Below are 21,197 nucleotides of genomic sequence, written 5' to 3'. Positions count from 1 at the left end.
GACCACTTTATTTCGCTTCACTCCATGTATATATTCATGGTGTATTAACATTTCATCACTGTCGTGTCCAACACAAGTAAGTCATGTATTGATTGGTGGTGATGTAATTCTGTGCGTTGTCTACTCTGCTGACCAATGCCTTGGTCCAGATCAACAGCTTCTGGCCATGTTAGCCACACTGACCACAATACAACAACTACAACAAAAGCCAAACGTTTCTCTAGCGCAAGCCTCAGTTTACGATGTCAACAAGTACAATGAAAGAAAACATTATATTGGTGTTAATGTGTGGGTGATAAACTGCTCTCAAGAAATCCCTCAATTTGATGGAGAGATTAGTGGAGTCACATTATCAGGGAAATAAAAAACACAATTTATTAAGCATGTTTTTTTTACCTACGAGACTTTACATTTTACCTCCACTATTTGCTAATATACAGCCTGTCCTAGTACTGTTGTTGTTGTCCTATTATAATTCCATATCACACAGTGTGCATGGGAATGTGGTTAGCATGATGTAGTAAAAACTGAGAGGGTGTCAGGAAGGACAGGTCATCTGTTAGGACAGGGACACATCTAGAGTTTTGGACTTGAGGCATACATTCAATTTATGTTCAAATAAATTAGGAAATAAAAGGTGTATCATTAGGATACATGTATGACTCTTGTCTGTTTCGTTTTAACCATAAAAATGCCCCAGTATAACTTCAGACTCAATAATAACCTTCTCAGTTAGAAGTGCGGTGTAACAAACCACACAACATTCATTTATTGACAGATCACATCTAAAAGTTTACATGACAATGATATACACACCCTCTTTATCTATAGGATATTACAATATCCTACCCATTATGTATATCCAGTATTATGTTCCCCAAAAAAGTAAATAAAAATGTTACATCATTAGTCATAATGAAAACAAGACCAACAAAACTCAAGAAACCCTGAGACCTTTGCACAGGACGGACTGGCGGGCACACACACACACACACACACACACACACACACACACACACACACACACACACACACACACACACACACACACACACACACACACACACACACACACACACACACACACACACACACACACACACACACACACACACACACACACACACAGGATATGGGTGGATGACATGACGCATGATTTATATATATATAAACTCACTCAGCCAAGCAGGTAACCTAGCAAGTAATTAGATGAAATTGGGGCAATTCTGATTTGTCCAAAGCCAAAACACAAGCTGTTCATGCAGCGGAGTGTGTTTATTGTCAACCTGCAACAGCAAACTTCAGCATCCTCGACCATAATATAATAACTAGCTACTTCCAGGCCAACAGAGTCACTTTTCCACCCAGACAGTCCAGAAATCCTCCCTCGGTTGATAGCTAGGACCACCAAAGTGTTTCTGTTATCATCATTGTTTGTCTGTCATTGTGGAGCAGATCTTTGTTCACGGGCAATTCCAGAATTTTTTATTTGCTCTCTTCCAACAAGGCCAGATAACGAATGAGCCTTAGAACGCACTCTCCGAGCTCTCTTCTAGTTGAATAGATGAACTGACTGACACACACAAGCAGCGAATCAAATCTTCTTCAAAACAATGGATATCTTGTTAATTAAGTCTCTCATTTCATTTGAATAACGTTGCTATTAACAGTATTCCCTGATGTTTAATCACGGTGCAGTGCCTTTCCTTCACAGATTTCACCAACCAACTTCATTCTAATTTGGTGTTTATCAGAATGGCTATGTGTTTCATTTATTGTTCTGTGATAAGAAAACTAATCTGAGACTGCACGTAGCCATCAGTGAGGATGCAGAGGCACGGTGCCATTACAAAGATGTCTGCGGATTGATTTCGCCTTTTACTGCTCAGGCGGCTGGAGGATGCAAAGCTCATCACATCCTCTTGAGGAACCAAGATGGCAAAACAAACCCTAGCCAAACTCAACGATTAAAGCTGTGTAATGCTCTCGAGCTTTTATGTTAATATTCGCTCGAGAACTGCTCCATCATGAAAATGCTAATGTGGTTCAGCGAGGGCTATTGACTACCGAGGTAAATCCATGCATCAGTCAAAGAGAAGTCCCTCATTATTGAAGGTTTGGTCATTAACATACAATCGCTGCCTCACTACATGGTGAACCACACTTATGCTAGAGTAGTGTTCATGAATTTTCCAATTATACATTGCAATAGCTTGTACATTTGTTGTGTTTTCGGCCCATTCAGACTGATACAATATCTCAGCAAAATACTGAATAGATTGAAATTCTTAACAGTGTTGTGCAATAGTGCTTAAAAAGTGTTACCATAGAATGGTGTGCCTTTAGGCACTCAATAAATTTGGTTATCAAAATAAAATGTAAAACATTAATATTTAAAATATTAATATTAAATCATAACTTTAATTGGTTAAAGTTCTCGCGGGGCACCACCCTTCATAGAAGGGAAAAGATAGCCAATTTATTGATTAAGATCAGTCTCATTTAGATCTAGTTCAATTAGAAATCTCAATATTTTACCATTAAAGATTATATAATGAACAGGGAAGGCTATGGAGTTCTTAACAGTGTAACAGTTGGCAAGATTCACTTATGCAATATTAATGACAGAACATTTGTGAAAGAAGAACATTTATTATGAACATAATAAAGTATAAAAACACAAATTACTAAACAATCAAACTAACTAACAAGGAGGTGTGTGAGTGTGTATGTGTGTGAATGTAAATTAGCATGCTTTAAAAATGGTCCCTAAGATAAGAGCCCCCCCCCCCCCCCCTTCTTCTGAGGTTGCTTTATGGCGGTTGCTTTACGGCTGAGGGGGAAGGTTTAATTTGGTGAGATGCTATGCGTGTCTGTGTGTATGTTAATCAGATAATGATAGTCAGGGACAAAGCCTGTGGCGAGCCTAACTGCCATTAACCTTCATTTAACTTATACCTACAACATCACAGCATATATCAAACTTGTAAACACACACCGATCAAATAAACAGTCTTGCTTAGCGTAGTATAATTATTAAGCCCAGATTATGTTACCAGTCCGAGGGAAAGAAGGAAAGAAGTTGCTGTTCCGTTTGCAGTTCTGTGACGTCTCCTGGCTTTGTGGTCATAGAGTTCTGCATTCGCGATTCTGTCGAGCCGTGTGCTCAGATGCTGGTTGAAGTTCTCTTGCAGGACATCGCGTCGCTACGAGGAGTTTTGTAGAGCTTGAAGGGCGAGGAGATTTCCTTGAGAGGGGTGAGCTGGGAGCTGCACCTCTGACCTCCGGTTGTGGGTTGGATAGAGACGGAAGCTGGATCAGCCAGGCCCCCCCCTTGGCGATGTACGAGAAGAGAGGCTGGACAGCCTGCTGGCCTTCGAAGGATTGTAGAAAGAGAAAAAGAGAGCAGCCTTCCGCCCTCGGCGGGATGGAAGAAGAGAGAGATTTTAGGCAGACCTCTCCTTATATTGGCCCCGGTGACCTCACAGGTCTTGGACCAGAGTGACCAATAGGAGTGACCCCCAGGTTCTTGACAACTTTGTGTGATATTGCCCAGATCCCAGGACATGCAGCATCCTGTTACATCCTCTGGGAGACTGAGTTCCTTGACTGTCTTAAGACAAAGGGAACATGTGGCACTCTGGGAGACTGAGTTCACTCCAGAACATGCGGCTCCCTTGTTTCAAGTTTGACTGAAGGGAGGCCTGTGGTTTGCACAAAAACCATGTCCCAACAACAGTTATTCATGGTGTCCAGAGTATCAATCCTACACACTATGGTGATCCCCTGATTTGTCTGTAGCACCACCATTGTTTTAGACACTTTAAAATATATGTCTCCTCGAAGAATTATTCCTATATCCCCTGATCACCACAATGTGTGTGGTTTGAAGTGGAAAAAAGTAAATCACGGAAGAGCTTCTGCAAGACTGGGCACATGAAAAACCTCCTCTGTGTAATCCACCAAATCCCCTGCTGCTCTGTTATATAGTGGCTCGATTATCAGTCGTAAAGTATGCTTGGCAGTTTGCAGAGGGAAACTCATCCAGCTGTATGAGTGTGAAGCAGGGGACGCTAAAGTATAACACATTTGCACAGACATCCCTTAGGTAATTCAAAGTTTAAAACATCAAGTTTGTGCCAGATTTCATAAAAATGGGTTTCTTTAGCACCTCTGTATTATTTTTTCCCCCCTGTCTGTGAGTTTGCTAGTCTGTTTAGCCGTTTTCAGACATGAGCACAGGGTAAAATCTGGAAAATTGTCTATATGGAGTTTTCCATAGGCTACCTTCATACATGCACAACACAGCGGGAGGTTTTCTGCACAGAAACATTCAGAACAGCAACAAATCCTCTGCATTACTCAGGCGAGAGGTAGAGCAGGCGGGTGCAGCAGCCACAGGCAGGAAGTGAAGAATTAACTCCACTGAGAGAAATAACACAAAGTTGGAACTTATTTTAAAAAGCACACAACTTTAATGTGCCCTATTTGTATTGTACACAATCTTGGCTTTGATATAGTGTTACATGCAGCAAGAAACATTATTGTTGTTTCACCTGTAACCTGAAAGAGAAGTAATATTTCCCTGAGAATCTAGACCTCTGAAACTGGGTGAATATCTTAAATATCAATCTCTCTATATCTGGAGGTTCTCTAAAATGTGCACATTTACTAAATACAAATTTCCTTACCATACAACTAATTACAACCAAAACCACAAGTATTAACTGTTATAGTGGAAATGTCCATACAATGAAATTAAATATTGTATATACTCGGAAATGTGTCAGTGAATTGTTCTAGTTACTACTTTAAAAGTGCTATTTAGTTGTGTTCCCTTATATTTATCATGGATGTAGCGCTTAGCTTAGCTTCAAGGCTGCAAATCACAGTGACAGCCATGAGCAACTAAACAGCTCATTAACTAGCATTACTGACATTCACATCACATCACATCACAACATCCTGACTAGTTTTTGCTCCATGAATTCCTGAAACCAACTGAAATCTAGGATTCATGCTAATCAGCTAAATTGAGCAGCTAACTCACCTGGGTCATCTTTGTCAGTCAGAAGAACACAGAGTCTTATTTGGTTTGATTGTCATTGGTTTAGAAGTTGTTGTTGTTGTTGTTGTTGTTGTTGTTGTTTTTCTTCTTCTTCTTCTTCTTCTTCTTCTTCTTCTTCTTCTTCGCACACTGTCAGCACCACTTGTTGAACACTTGTACAAACTGTTATTTTTCTTCTTTGCTTTTCTGTGTAGCTCTTATCTGTCACGTGATCTGCAGCAGTTGTGTTTCAGCTGAGTGGCACTTGTGAGAGTTTGCAGGTGATGCGTTTAAGGGACGTAGGGAAACTACGTAACTACCAAACGCATTTTGGCGATGCATTTAATTAGCATCTGTACATGGGTAAACTACAGAAAATATCCTCTTAACACCATTATTGTTATTTTATTTTAAAGTGAAAAATAGATTCGGGCTGTTGAGAAAACTTTTCTGCAGCCCTAGAACCCCCCCCCCCCCCCCACACACACACACACCTCCCACCAAAGATAAACCAAATGTGGCTCGCTGCAACGCTTGTTTGAATTGAAGGGGAATGTTGGGCATTGGTGCAGGTATGTGCTCAACTGAATGGCATTCTAGTTTGATTTTAAATGCCGCATTTGAAAAAACATTATAGATTTTGATATTTGAATTATGAGGCGAGAAGCAGCTTCACTGCGGTGACAAGGGCAATCGGGGCCTCCAGAGTCAATCTGCAACTGTTTCCTTGGAGCAGCAGAGTGACAGTGTTTACTTTGCACTAATTATATTAGCGACCGAGCTGACGAGTGACACAGAGAGAGCAAACAAAACCCCTCTGAGACAGGTCGTCTTCTTTCAGCCGTGTTTGGTGTTGCTGTTATCTTGATGGCAAATGACAGAAGGTCATAAAACGCTTTATAAACAAGCTAATGAAAAAGACAAACAGCCTTAAGAGCCTAACCTTGCAAGTTGCCCTCTCATGACTCTGTATCCACACGCACATGTACACACACAAACACACCGAGGAGGTGTGTGTTTACCTTCCTGAACAAAATGAAAAGATGAAAAATGTATTATTACCACATTACCATGGAGATTCCTTCGAAACAGATTGCGGTAACAAACAATAGTTCCTTTGCATAATTGATTCTCTATTGATTTATAACCACTCGTAATTTTGATGGTGTCTATTTATAGGGTACAGGGATTTAATCGTCGGCATGAGAATAGACACGAACGAGGTTTACAATCCGCTGTTTAATCAGTCACAGCATTGACTTGCCAAGTTGCTAATGATGAAGGCTTGGATGAAATATATCCATTGCACCAGGCCGTCCAAGTAAGTGCCATAACATTAGCTTGTCCTCACAAACCTTAAAAACGTAATAAATTGTCTTAGAACAATAATCTGTGTCTCTGCAACATATTGGATTTTTATAATGTTTCTTTGCAAACTTCTCTAATTATTTGACATTTTCTGTTTTGGTTTAACTCTTTTGTGCATTGTGTTAAAGAGCAGAATAATTGCCCCTGCAGTGAAAGAGAAATAGAACTGTGTAAACATATATCAGACTCCACAGGACCATGGAAAGGAGTCAGATGCAATGAGCCACTGTATAATTAATACCTGAGGTGAATGCCACAGGCAGCTACAATGGCCAAAATCAAAGTTGGCACTCAACACTGCTGTTTACTGCTTCATGCACAGATTGTGCACCTTAAAGGCATATTGATATTTGTTCTCTTTTTCTAAGACTTCTTGTTTGTAAGTGCTACTGATTTTAAAAGGTTTTATAATGGACGCTAAATTGATTCCACGGACACTTATTCATCCTGGAAAGAAGTAAGTCTCCTTAAATTTATCAGTGGAAACTGAATAATCATATCTTTCAGCATCATTGGAGCTATAGAGCGGCTGATGAAAGGAGAGAGCTCAATCATAGATTAATGTTTTTGTTTGCAGGAACTGGAATCAGTGAGATTGATTTATGGCTTCATTTGTTTGTGCTTGGACAGCAGAGAGGAACAGTGACAGACTGTAGCATAGAAACTAATAGGTGTCCAGAGAAGACTGACTACAATTCTCTGTGTTAATAAAAAAATATAAATCAGAAAAACAGTGCAGAGATGAAGTGGTGAATATTAACGAAGGGGTCTGTGCCTGACAGTGGTGAGGTGATTTTGATGAGGTGAAATGATCTACAGCATTTGTGAATGAGTACCTTGGTGAACATGCTCCCACTGGATACCACATCTTATGATTGGTAAACATATCTTTCCATTTCACCATCATTGTCATTCAGCTGGAGCGTTCCAGCAGCCACAGCACATGCACATGCACACGCATACAGCAGCGTCATATACCAACCTGACTCTGACCCTAATGCATTTGTTGGCTGAGGTCATACAACCATACCTCTTCTGAAGCCATCTGATTGATTGCTTTTCAGGGATGTGCTCACTGCCGGATGCTCTCTGCAGGCATCAGGCGACCTTTTGACTCTTGCTGGTTGTTTACCTTACCTGAAGATAATGTGTCGACACACAAAGCAGCAGAGCGATGTTGTGCCCTATTCCCTTTGCATGCAATCTGCCGACAAAGACCTTGTCCATACATTCAAAGCACACATTAAAAGCATCAGTGACGTAGAGTGGAGCCATCCATCTTCAGCCCGATTAATTTGGTTAAAGACATGCCTCCGCTCTGCCGTGAGAGGCCCGGGAGGAGCAATTATGTCATTTAGAGTAAATGGAGATGTATCTCTCTTAGCTTAATGGGTCTATGGAAGGATGGCATTAAAAAAACAGTAAGGGAAGCGCCACACCAACCGATTCTTCAAGACCAGAAGAAGTCCAAGTCCAAACTTTACAAAAAGTTAGTCTGGAATCTAAATAGCATAAACATGAATCGGTGCTACCTTGCCATCCATTTGTTTTGCTGCTGGATTTGATGAGATTATCTTTCTTAAAAACAGTTGGTTGCCATGGATAAATCCATTGAACTCTAAGTTGTCCCTGATGTGATGTGAGTAAAATGAGAACATTTGAGTGACTGTGCTAATGTGTGAATATGAACTGTGACTTAAAACACGTTGAATGGCCATGAACACTAGAAAAGCACTTCAACGTCAATTTACTTTTTTATTATCTTTTTTGAAAATCTTAAATTGTTTTTTTTGTCTTTCTTTAACATTGTGTGATTGGAGATAGGTGAGATTTTGTGAATATTTCTATGATCTTGACTTAAAAAATAACCCAGACATGATTAGAGTGTTTAAAGTAGAGTTTTATGAACGTGTATAACTTGGTGCAGATCCAATTAAAAATCCAGATCTATTGAATTTGAATGTGGTTTATAAGGGGACTGTTGGACCATGACAGAGGTATAAACTCTGAGTGCCACTCTAGTCTTGTTTTTATTGTACGTATACATTTTACATTAACATAAATATGTTGCACTGTACATCATGACGCGGACTGTGCCCTCCTCATAAAACAACATATACCCTGGGCCTACTGGTCTTAACAGTGATGAATAATGTGACGATAAAGCTTTTAATGGGCCCACTAGAATTTATCAGATGCAGACATAGGCCTTACTCAGCAATAAAACGATGGGAAGAACCTGGAGCCTGCTGATTTGCTCTGTTCATGATTAATTGTATTATAGTCTAAAAATCAGTCAGAGATGTCATCTTAAAAGCGGCGGACAGGTCCTTCGGCTGTTATTTATGGGGTATATTGAACAAGCACTCCAGAGTGTAGTTGAAGCATCTTTAAATCTTCATTGTTTGGTCTGATCACACTTCGATGCTGAGACACCGTTTAGTACTGTTTGCTACTGAGCAGATGAAACATCATATTTATCAAGAGTTACCAGATTAAAGTCATAGCATGCAGAGTATAATTTTCTCATATAACATGAAACAGACTTCTTTGACTCACCAACCTGGCATGAGAGTTACTGATAGTAATATGCAATTAGAATGGGTGTCGTGATGGTGGTGCAGTGGTTTCACCTCACAGCAAGACGGTTCCCAGTTTGAGTACTGGATCGGCTGAGGTCTTCCTGTGTGGAGTGATCCCTGGTGTCTGCGTCCCCGGCTTCATCCCATAGTCCAGAGACATGCAGATTTGGGTTAGGTTCACATATGTTGGCCCCGACTCTCTCAGGATAATTGGTATAGACAATGGATGAATGGAGTTAGAGCCTTTTTTTCATCCTAATGAAAGATTTTGACCTTTAGGCGAATGCTGCTGCAACTGAACACTGTCATATTCTTTACTGGTACCTTGTTAAACTGGAATTGGAGACTGGAGTCTTTTTTATAGGACTATTAGTGTCACTCTGAACTTGATGACTTCTGCTGACAAAATGCTGAAGTGTAGAAGGCCAACAACATCTAATTAATAATGATGCAGTCATTTAAAGTCTTTACTGATAGGTACACATATCTGACCTTTACCAAAATCAGGTATAGAACCACTGAACCCCCTTTGAAGACATTGCACAAGATCAAGAAACAGTTGGTTCATACATGTGCAGCACTGACACCAACAGTTTTTAAACCACTCACCAGTGAATCAAATCATCACACAGGCCTATAATGTCTTCAAAACTTTGAATACGAGTAACAACACCAACAGGATGTTAAATAATGTCTGAAATGCTGAACTGGACATGTAGATGTGTTTGCTTCTTCCACATTTTTACACTATTGGATCATTTTGAAAATAAAAATGTAAATCAATTGTTAATGTGATTATTCTGAGTCTTTTTTCTTTTAACCTGTATTGCACAATTCAAAGTGTTTAGACTTTGAAAATGTGGAGACACATTGGGAGTTTCAGGGCAATGATTCAATCATTAAAACACTGTATACCCCACATACTTGATTAGTATGATAGTGAAGATGCATTAATAATTAATAACAAAATGCTTTAGCAGCCACAAAGGCCCAACACACATTGAAAAAGTATCCACATATCCTTTAATAGCATACTGCTACATTACATAATCCATAAATAATAGTGAATAAAAAGTTGAATGCATGTTGAGGTGATACAAGTCATGTAGATGATACAAACATAAGAAAAGGACACTTTAAAAGATAGGTACAGAAGATGTCTGTTCGCTCACCATGTCAATATGTTATGTAACCCAGTCTATGATGGACTTATATCAACATTTCTGAGCACAAAGATACAGAAGGTTGCATAATGGACATGGACAGTGATGCTTGGCTGGGGAACAAATCTGTTTGCATTGCACATGTGACATCATCCCATGCTCTTTGAGACACATGTTGCAGGTTCCACCTGACAGTTTGGTTCTTCCCTATAACAGTTTGGAATTTTTTAGAATATAGGACAAGATGGTGAATCTCCCTCGTATGTTGGAAGGTTTTCTTCACAATTTAAGCTACAAACTACCAGTAGATGTAAGCAGGTGTTAGCAGCCATTAGAGGATGTCAGGGACGTAACTTCAATTATTCACAATAGCGTCATCAAGTGTTTTGGTCTTGTGATCAACGATACAGGCCGAACTTGAGTGTATACTGAGGCTAAAGGTAAATCTGACTGGCTACTGGTTTGTATGGCAGTACTATGTACTACTTGTATGGTCATGTGGCCCACTCAGTAGATCAGACATCATTACATCTATGTATTTTAACACTAAACACTTAGAACATAGGGCAAGATGGAGAATATTCCTTGTGTGTTCTACCGCACTAATTAATGGCTACCACCAGTTGATGTTAGCGGATGTTAGTGACCAACAGGGGATGTTAGGGACAAGTATTCAGTTGTGTACCTTAGCGTCACCAATTTAAAACTGATGTGTAACTTTTTTAATTGTATCTAAATCTGGAATGGCTTTTGAAACAAATCCTATGAGAACAGAATTTAAATACTGATCATCAATATCTTGTTTATGAACTGTACTTGATACCATGGAGAAACCAAAGAGATATTAACCATTGTTTTCTGTTAATTGTTCAGTTACTTTTATAAATATAATTTTATATATATTCATACATAAATTGAGATCAAGCCCAATGATGTTTATAACATTTTGAATTGAATCGGACTAAATCCATCATCCTTGGAGCTGCTGCAGAAATGAGCATGGCTTCTATTGTTGATATAATTAATATGTTTATTCTGTCACATAAAGTTAAAGATGACTGAAAAATGGCAACAATATAATCACAACATAAAAAAGAAAATGCCAATGAAGCAGCTACAGATGAGCATCCATTTTAATTGCTCTTTCAAAGATAATGAATGAATTTTATGGGAACAGATAAATGGAAATGTTTCAAACAGTAATCTTTTAAATGGACTTCAATCATTTTTCAAAGAACCCATTTTACGGAAACATCCCTATTGAATCTAACAGGCTTTTTCAGAAGAGAAGTGGAAGGAGGGAATTTTTTGCAACAGTCATACTGGATTTACAGAAACCATTTGACACAGTAGATCACAGCATTTTAGTAATCAAATTAGGAGCCATGGGTTTCAGTGAAATGACCCTGAATTGGGTTCATTCATACCAATCATATCCTTCTTAACTGGTTAATGTTAATGGGACCCTTTCAAAGTCAAGAATCATGGGATGTGGGATGCCACAGGGTAGTATACTGGGCCCTTTATTTTGTTTTCTATTATATAGGCCTATAAATTATTAAAAGCACCCACCTCCTGCAAAAAAAATTATGGTTGCACGTAAAAATAGAGGTTACATATTTGGCTATTATTTATCTTAGTGACAAAAAGTAGAATTAGACGGTTATCAGATAATAAAGTATCCCAAAAAGTGGGAAAGTCTGAAGCCATTTTTGAGGAGTGTGTGTGTGTGTGTGTGTTAATATATAATTCATCATATATTAGCTGAAGCTCTATTCAATAACAACACCTTAAAAAACACTTTCATCAAGATATCGCTCAATAACAAATTTCTCAAAAATATGTTAACAAATTCAAAATTTTTCTCATATGCTAAGACACAATAATAGCTTTTTTGTGTGAGAGATCATTTATTGATTCAGTAGCCTCTTGGACAAAAATGCATGTGTGTGTGTGTTTGTGTGTGTGTGTGTGTGTGTGTATGTGTGTGTGTGTGTGTGTGTGTGTGTGTGTGTCCTGTGCAAAGGTCTCAGGGTTTCTTGAGTTTTGTTGGTCTTGTTTTCATTATGACTAATGATGTAACATTTTTATTTACATTTTTATTTACGTGTGTATGTGTGTGTGTGTGTGTGTGTGTGTGTGTGTGTGTGTGTGTGTGTGTGCGTTTGTGGATTTGTGGATTTGTGGGTTACAGATACAGGCCGTCTGATAAAACATTTGGTACTGTTGCAGAATGACGCTCAGGCCGAATGACTCCTCTGCTCCTGTTTCTGTAGAAGCAGATGAGTCAGGGCAGATGAAAGAACCACAGCCTCATCTTCAAACTCTGGGTGGTGAGGAAGAGGACTCCTTAGCCGGCTAGCCAGCAGAGCTTTACATTTAATTATCACAATATAAACCCTCATAAATAAAGAGTGTGTGATGGGATAGACCAACAACTGGAGTTAAAAGTGCAACAAGAGCACAACATAGAGGGAAAGAGGTTAGATGATGTTATGGAAGATAAATGTTATCAGAGCATTAAATCCTATGATTACACTGTGGTAAGTAATAAATCACAATATAATTTTGACTGATGTTCAACTGTTCGCTGCATCGAACATAGGACTGTAGCTGGCATCCAACAATGGTCCAGTTATCCAACACAGTGAAACAATATTAAGTGAATAAGCTTATAAGTCCATGTCTCAAATAAAACAGAGAGAGAGGAAGAGAACAGGAGGAGAGAGCAGAGGAGGAGTGCAAGTGAGAGTGACGGATGAAAGATCTGCTGGAGAGGTGAACAGGAGGAGAGAGACAGAACAGACACAGAGTTAATGCAGTTTGCCATCGTTAAAACCATAGACTGTAAATATACAGATGTAAACACGACAGCTTCCCAAAAGTGAAGCCAAAGCACATCTGGTGGCACCCCGCCTCCCCCATGTTAGCAGATTGGACATGGACCAATCTAAAATTTCAAAGTACTGATGAAATACATATTTAATAAATATTTTTTGTCTTTTTAGGTAGTTCTTGTTTCAGTTCTGGATACTGGGAGGAAGGGGGGAAACGTTGTTAGATATGGTCATCACATAATTTTCAAAACTAAACAAAGCATTAGCGATATACAAACAAACACATGCTGTTTCATTAATGTGAAGCATCTTCTTTTTTCTCAGGGTTTTACTGCAGCTTCTGAAAATAGATATACTAACACAGTCGTGCTCATTTTGCTCATTTTCATTTGTTCTATTTAGATTGTTTTAATGTTGTAAACGTCTCCACACCATACCAGAAGCTTTTTGAGAGAGCAGAGTGTCTTATGATGTATCTTTATTTTACTCTGAAATATTCCTAACACACCCCTGCACAGATCCAGATCAATTAAGCCTGTGAGAAAACCCAACCTGACATTGCTCACAAAGCTTGATAAGCACGTGTTGTGTTTTTTAACATTAATTTTCATCAATTTTTTTAATCAGTAAACTGGAGTTTACAGATATTTGCATCTCATCACGGTGTAGCAGCCCTGCAGTTTAAATGAACATCTATATTTCATGAGTGTAAACTCTTCAGCATTACATTTCCTGTAAACATTATGCATATGATTCTGCTGGATCCATTAAAGTTGGATTGAAATGTATTATGTTTTCTGTTTAGAAAGAATAAATTATTATTCTTAAATTTTCCTTCCCACCATGTGGCTCGGGCTCGGGCTGGCTGTAACTCCCTGGAAAATTCACGAACACATATAGGGCCAAGTAGCCTTCAGGGGATATTCCTCTGTGTAATTATTTTTCCTCGACTGACGAGCAGGAAGCAGCGTCTCACAATCTCCTGGATGGAGGACTGAGATAATTACGCCACAGATTCAAGTGAGCAGAGTGAATCGTAAACACGACATATCCCACAGCAAATTACGAATAAATGCAGTCATTGTTTTGAACGCATGAATCAAACCCCTGATGTCACTGATTGAAGTGTACATTAACCGTAGCACCACAGGAACATGTTCCTGGAGTCAATACTCGTAACGCAGCACCACAGGCTCAATTAGTGGAACATTCATTACAGTGCATGCTGCCCATGTTATTCTGACGGCACTTACGACGTTAATGACAGTGATTACCTGGAGAGGAATACATTAGTGTTTTCACATTTTAACAATCCAGGCACCATATGTAAATGTCTCTATACATTCACGGCTCCTATGAACTCCATAATTAGGAATAATGGAGAATAATTTGTTTCTATGCAATGCAAATTTTATTTGACCTCCGACAAGGTTGTGTTTTCACCATACATTTTTTGGTGAAGTTCCATATAAGCAGACTCAATGAGCGGATCCTTTTTTTCTTTTCGACATAAATATTTCATGGATCTTGATGGGGAAACAAAAACAGGCATTTTCAGGATACTTATGTTTATGCATGTGTGTAATTTGTGAATTTAAATGTGATTTCATATGGGCGGTGTGGCCTAGGGGTAGAGTGGAGAGTCGTCCTCCAACAAGAAAGTTAGCGGTTCAATCCTCACTCTTCCCCATCTGAATGCCGAAGTGTCCTTGGGCAAGATACTGAACCCCTAAATGGCCCCTCATAGATGTTGAATGCACTAATTGTAAGTCGCTTTAGATAAAAGCGTCAGCCAAATGACATGTAATGCAATTTCATAAAGAGTCTTTAGCGCTGTTGCAGAGTTACGCACTCTATAGAATACAATTGGTTCTTTGTGTTTGTGTGTTTACACACCGACTAAGGTTACACCTTCAGACTTATACTAACGCAGACCGGCTTCACAATCAATAGAACTCCACTCTCATGCTAGCAGATCAACAGCTACATAGAAATGGAAAATGTTCATCTTCCACAAGGCTATTGCAGATAACAACTTCCTAGGGTCATTATCACAGAGCATGTGTTTCTCACATTTGAAAGCAAAGGCAGGACCAAGGCGAGTGGACATTATCTAATAATGTTTGCTGCTGAGCAGAGAAGGCCGAGTGCTTGTGATGAGAGAAATTGTCCCAGAGCCTGAAGGTTACGGTCCATACACCAACGAGATGGTGTTATACAAGACCCCATCGAAGATGTTTACACCACCGTAAAAGAAATAGATTCCAGCGCTCTTTGTCAATTACATTTAGTCAGCTGGGAGCAAAGCACCTCATTAGAACATGCCTTGATTTCATCTGAGACCTCTGAGACATTGCACCGAACACATGAAAGGAAATTCTCATTCAGCATCAACGCTACCAGAACAGTTGGGGAGATGAGAGAAAAATAAAAGATGGGATATCAAAGGACACATTCAAAACGTCCAAATTAATCACAATCAGATTAAAAGCATGAGGCGAATTTATATAGCTGGTTTAAACTTTCTGTAGCTGCAGCTACAACCCTCTGCACAGGCAGAACTATTTTAATGGTTTCTAAAACCACAAAAAACTTTGTGTAGCAGCTTCAAACATGCCAAAAAAGCTTTTTAATCTTTTTATAGTTTGTACTGTTTTGAGTTTTGGACAGTTTGGAAATGACCTTTAGATTTCCATTATATTTTCTGCTGGTCAGCATTTTATCCAAACAGCACCAATCTCTCCACTTATTTTGACATGACTGGTCATAAGATTCCAGCAATTAAGTTTCTTTTTTCTTTCCAAGAAAGATTTGGCTGGTGAGATTTGACCCCTTGTCAGGACGTATTACAGATCATGAATGCGTCTAAAACACATGGCGACAAATAAGAAGCTTCACATTTCAGAGTCCCGGCTGGTTGCCTAGGAACACCGTGTACAGTGTATTATAAAATTTACAACAGCCGACTCCCGACTGGAACCATCACCAGCATTTTGCTCAGAAACAACTTGACCTCACACGACAGCAACACTCTTAATAAATACTTAAAATAAACAGTTGGCTCCAGTTTTTTTTTCTTCTTCTAAATGTCCAGCGATAACATTTCATGTAAGATACGACAAAGCTATTTACAACTTCATGTGAGCAATTTACACTTGTTTTTTTTTCAATTTACAGACATTCACAACAGCCATTGATTTGTCCTTAAATTGGCTTATGGCTTCGAGTTGTTGAAAGCAGTGACTCAGATCACAGACACAAAAAAAAAGCAGGATGAGATGCACCGCTTCCATATAAGTCAGTTTAAAGTCACACATATTCAGCCGCTGCACGTGGGAGATGTTATCAAAACAGGAAAGTAGCAAAGAGAGAATTCCTGGCAGCCGCGCCGTAGCCGAATGCAAGAAGTGACACGGTCATGCGTCCACATGCTGGTTAGGTGACTTTGAATGGAATGTGTTCAAAGCAAAACAAATGCACCCGGAGCTGAGTGGACTGCTTCTCATGGACACTGCATTAGAGGGACTACTCTCCTCTCCCATTGCACAATATCCTTCTGTGTCAAAATATTCCTTTTTTTTTTACTTTCTCACACCTCTTCCAAGACAGTCCTGCGTCCACATTCACATCCGTCTAATCTGTCCTGGCTTCACGGCCTCACCAGAGCAATTCTGACGTCAAAGGTCATCTCAGCCACTTTGTGCTCTATGAAGGTTGCTGCTGTCCTGGCTCTGCTTGTTGAGCGCGTCCAGTGCATTCCGATTCTCCTTGCGATCCTCCAGGGAGCAGTTGGTCACGGCGTTGGCCACGATGCAGAACTTGCGGAGGAGGATCTCCCTGAGGAGCAGATAGACCCACGGGTCAAGGATCTGGTTGAGGGAGGCCAGGCGGATAGCCGTCAGGAAGAAGTTGCAGTCCAAGCTGACGTCCCGGCTCGAGGAGTTGGTGGATATCCCCACTTTGGAGTTGCAATCGTGGGAGGAGACCTGGGTGGAGATCATCCTCAGCATCAGCACCTGAGGAGAGAAGGAGAGGCAGGCACGGGTTTGTACCAATCTATATGATTCGGACAAACGGCCTTATATAGCTTAGATGAGAGAGTTGGTAGAAATAGTGTTATTCAGGGACAGTCTTATAGGAGAAAAACATGTCCTCACTGCGAGTACCGCCACTGTGCTGTCATTGCTACCACAGAGCTGTGTCTTCTATTAATATCATTCTTTGGAACTATTAAATGTGTGCCTGACAGTGCATGACCTCATAGCACACTGAGCAGACCCCCCAAACAGGACTCGGCTAAGTGGATTGCTCCGTAATGGCAGCAGCATTTCAAAGGAAGTACACGTGACAGCTAACTGTGGCTTTGTGTGTTTGGAGCAGAGAGAGGAAAAAGTAAATAATTTACAAGCATGAACGCTAAATATATTTTATATTAAATCAGTTCAGTTACATCAAGCCATGAATGTGTACAGCAACTATTCGTGTACAGGGATGATACAGTTACACGGCATTTTGTGGTAATATTCCTGACGATTAGCTGCACCATTTTAATCTAATAACCGTGATTAGCATGGTGATTTGTTTGCTACTCTAACAGCATGAGCTGCTATAATGGTCTGGTCTTACTTAGCTCGTATTGCTTTTATGCTGCTTTTAGAAGCACTTTCAATTTGCTTATATGAGGTTTTATTTAAAACTGCATTACAGGAAGTTTTTACTGTAAAAAAAAATCTTCTTCAGCAAATTTAAGCCAGTTCCTTCTTCAATGATATTGTTACACATTTGATATGCTGTTGGTGCTACAGTCATGTTTTTTACTGACAATAAATATCCTACTCAAATCTACAACTTGGTGAAATAACAGTTTGTCTATCACTTTTCGATCATTGTCAGCGGATTTTTCTAAACACAATCTTACTCTGTGATAAGATTACAGTGATAATTTTGGTCAATACAATAAAAGGTATTTTTATTTATTATTGTTGTTGTCGTTGTTGTTGTTGTGGTATTTGTTGTTATGGACTGGTGCTGCTATCATTGTAACACCATTACATCTATAAATACTTGTGGCCATTATAACAACCAGTCTGACTGAGCTTAAATATGACTAAACAGTTCCTGCTCACTCTCTTCTCTCCTCACTTCTCTTCTCTCCTCTATTTTTCTCAGCTCTTCCCAAACCAGTTGAGTCAGATGTCTTCACACACTGGTTGAGTCTGGTTGGGTTTCTCTATAATATGTAGTGCCTTGCATGCTAATGTATCGGCTGCAGTGCATTGCCTATAAATAACGTACCAGTAAAGGGGACCAGCACACGAGCAGGACGCACATAATCCCTAACAGCTGAATGACGGTCTCCGTGGTGAGTCGCTCCCACTGTTTGGAGGACTGGGAAGTGCCGGACTTGGTTTTGCACCGGACAATCAAGCCCCGGATCGTCACCACGTTACAGGACAGGGTCACCAGCAGAGAGAAAATCCCCAGCACGGCGAAAGTGATGGCGAAGAACATGTTGCCTGGGACCTCTCTGTCTCCGATGCTGATAAAGCACCAGGTGCCCGGCCACTGACGCGTGTACTCCCCGACCCCCACGATGGGCAGCAGCGCAAAGAGCAGCACCAGGAACCAGATGGCAGCCAGGGTCTGCTTAGTCACACTTGTCCTCATGTGGCTGGAGTACCAGTGTGGGTTCGTTATCGCCATGGCCCTCTCAATCGCCATGGCACTGGCCAAGAAGAGCGCGCACAGGCCAAAAGTTGTCATGCACACGCCGAAAAAGGCGCAAAGTTTGCCCGATGAGTCGATGCGCTCCCAGCTCAGGTCAGCTCTGTAAACTGATATGACTATTGGGCTCGTCAGCAGCTGTCCAAACAGATCAGTGAGCGCCAGAGATCCAATGCAAAGCAGGAACGACCTTTTCCTTTTGTTCTCCTTCTTTATATAGGAGACGTAGACCAGGATGAGAGCCAGCGAGTTGCCCACCATGCCGGTGATCATCATGGTGATAGGAAAACCCACTGATACGGATCCACAGCTGGAGTTCTTGGTGGCATTGTCTTCGCGCAATGTCTTGGAGATGTTGGCGCTCAGCATCTCTGCAGCCGATGTTTGCGAGCCCTCCACAGAGTCACAACTGTCCGCAGTCATCCTTTGGGGAAGGATAAACCTACACATAGCAGTGAGCATCGCTTGTGTGTGTCCAGCCTCATCACACGCTCCACACTGCTCCGGCTGAACGCACTGTTTGGGGCGCGTCGGCTCCTTTACGCGCTGGAGGCGGGACTTTACGCAGAGAAGCGCCCGGAGGCAGCACACAGCTGAGGGTGTGTGTGGTTTAAATATAAATCATTATCATGACTCCTGGAAACTTAAAGCGATGTTTGCCTTACGATGAACCCAGTATATTAACTATGGCGGCAGCACCTCAGTGGAACAAGGTGCCTGACACGCACCTGCTGCCCACACGATACTATCAACAAATTGGAAGTGAACCACAGATGAGATAAGGAACAAGAAACCTGCTGTGGTCATGGAAACAAAACCCTTAACCATCTGAAATCACAGATAAACTATTGTAGGCTCTAATAAAATGGAGATATTGGCTATTAAATCAAATACATTCGGCTAATGGAGATTTTTAGAGGAACTTCACATTAAAGGAGATTAAATTGTGCATAATTTTACTTGAGGAATATGTTTGATAATGGTGTTAAAGTGTATCTCCTTTCATAAATATGTTCCATGCCTGTGCATTTATTATTTTAAATGAATTAGGCTGAAATTATGAGAAAGGAGAATGGCATTGAGACTTGCAGGGGTGGCAGGGATATAAAGCCCACACTAACCAATTAGATTAGATTAGATTTAACTTTATTGTCATTGCACAGTACAAGTACATATAGAACGAAATGCGGTTTAGCATCTAACCAGAAGTGCAAAAAAAATGGCAATTAAACTGCAAAGATGGAATATGTAAATAAATATGAAGTACAGTTAGAAATATACATGGAATATAAATGGAAATATAAATGGAATATGAACAGTATTAAGAGGTAAGGTATGATATAAGAATGATGAATACACTAAGAGCAAGATAAATATATAAAAATATGAATACACTACAGGTGGGATAATACTGTAGGAATAAGTTAAGTGCAAATGTACAAATGTTTCAATGTGCAAATGTTCAAATGTTCAAATGTGCAAATGCTCAGTGGATGTGCAAATGTTCAGTGAATGTGCAAATGATCAGTGGCTGAAGGAGGTTGGAGGAGAGGGAAGTGGCAGTAGAGTCATTGGAGAAGTTGTGTGTGGGTGTGTGTGTGTGGGGGGGGGGGTGCGCGGTTGCTATCACTGTGGAGCAGAGTTCAGCAGGGTCACAGCCGCAGGGATGAAGCTGCTCCTGAACCTGCTGGTCTGGGAACGGATGACCCTGTAGTGCTTCCCAGAAGGGAGGAGGGCAAACAGTCTGTGGCTGGGGTTTGAGCTGTCCTTGACGATGCTGCGCGCTCTCCGCAGACAGCTCTTGCTCTGGACAGCTGCAATGGTGGGGAGTGAGGAACCGGTGATGCGTTGGGCAGTTTTCACCGCCCTGCAGTGATTTGCGGTCCGCAACTGAGCAGCTGCCATGCCACACTGAGATGCAGTTGGTGAGGATGCTCTCGATGGTGCAGCGGTAGAAATTCTCTAGAATCTGAGGAGACAGATGGGCCATCCTCAGTCTCCTCAGGAAGAAGAGACGCTGGTGAGCTTTCTTGAGGTGTTGAGGGTCCAAGAGAGGTCCTCGGAGATGTGGACACCCAGGAACTTGAAGCTGGTGACACGCTCGACCTCCGTCCCGTTGATATGGATGGGGGTGTGTGTGCCGCCTTTCTTCCTGTAGTCCACGATGAGCTCTTTGGTCTTCATGGTGTTGAGAGCCAGGTTGTTGTCAGTGCACCACGCCGCCAGGTGCTGGACCTCTTCTCTGTAGGCCGACTCATCGTTGTTGCTGATGAGGCCAATCACCGTAGTATAATCTAGTCAATATTAACTTAGAAAAGCCGCCAATTGTCCTTAAGACGTCACATTATCGTGGCACATGAGTTAAGAATCGAATATGAACTTCTAATGGTTGCATTAGAAATCCATGAGTTGGTTTTATTTCCGCATATTTAGATGTTGTTTTTTTCAGCCAATCAGCCTGTAATGTGGCCATAAT

The 21,197-nt window shown here is 40.7% G+C and overlaps 1 protein-coding gene across 1 annotated transcript; it reads right to left on the bottom strand.

Annotated features, from left to right (window-relative positions):
- Positions 1-12,345: 12,345 nt before the first annotated feature.
- Positions 12,346-19,226, bottom strand: ptger3 (prostaglandin E receptor 3 (subtype EP3)). The gene is made up of 2 exons (XM_053431477.1): positions 18,293-19,226; positions 12,346-17,013 (listed from the first exon to the last, which is right to left on the bottom strand). Exons 1-2 carry the CDS (start codon positions 19,181-19,183, stop codon positions 16,687-16,689), a joined length of 1,218 nt encoding a protein of 405 aa, XP_053287452.1. The 5' UTR covers positions 19,184-19,226; the 3' UTR covers positions 12,346-16,686.
- Positions 19,227-21,197: the final 1,971 nt, after the last annotated feature.

This window comes from Pleuronectes platessa, chromosome 9 (assembly GCF_947347685.1).
Source record: "Pleuronectes platessa chromosome 9, fPlePla1.1, whole genome shotgun sequence".
In the NCBI taxonomy this organism is placed as follows: domain Eukaryota; kingdom Metazoa; phylum Chordata; class Actinopteri; order Pleuronectiformes; family Pleuronectidae; genus Pleuronectes; species Pleuronectes platessa.
The sequence above is the reverse complement of the archived record's forward strand: the minus strand, read 5'-3'. Positions and strand labels throughout refer to the sequence as shown.

Bases quoted from the DNA above. Each gene is read 5' to 3' on its own strand.
- ptger3 (XM_053431477.1), bottom strand. From the start codon at position 19,183: ATGCTCACTGCTATGTGTAGGTTTATCCTTCCCCAAAGGATGACTGCG. The intron at 17,014-18,292 runs GTACGTTATTTA...TTCTCTCCTCAG, and splicing joins TGTGCTGGTCCCCTTTACTG to GTGCTGATGCTGAGGATGAT.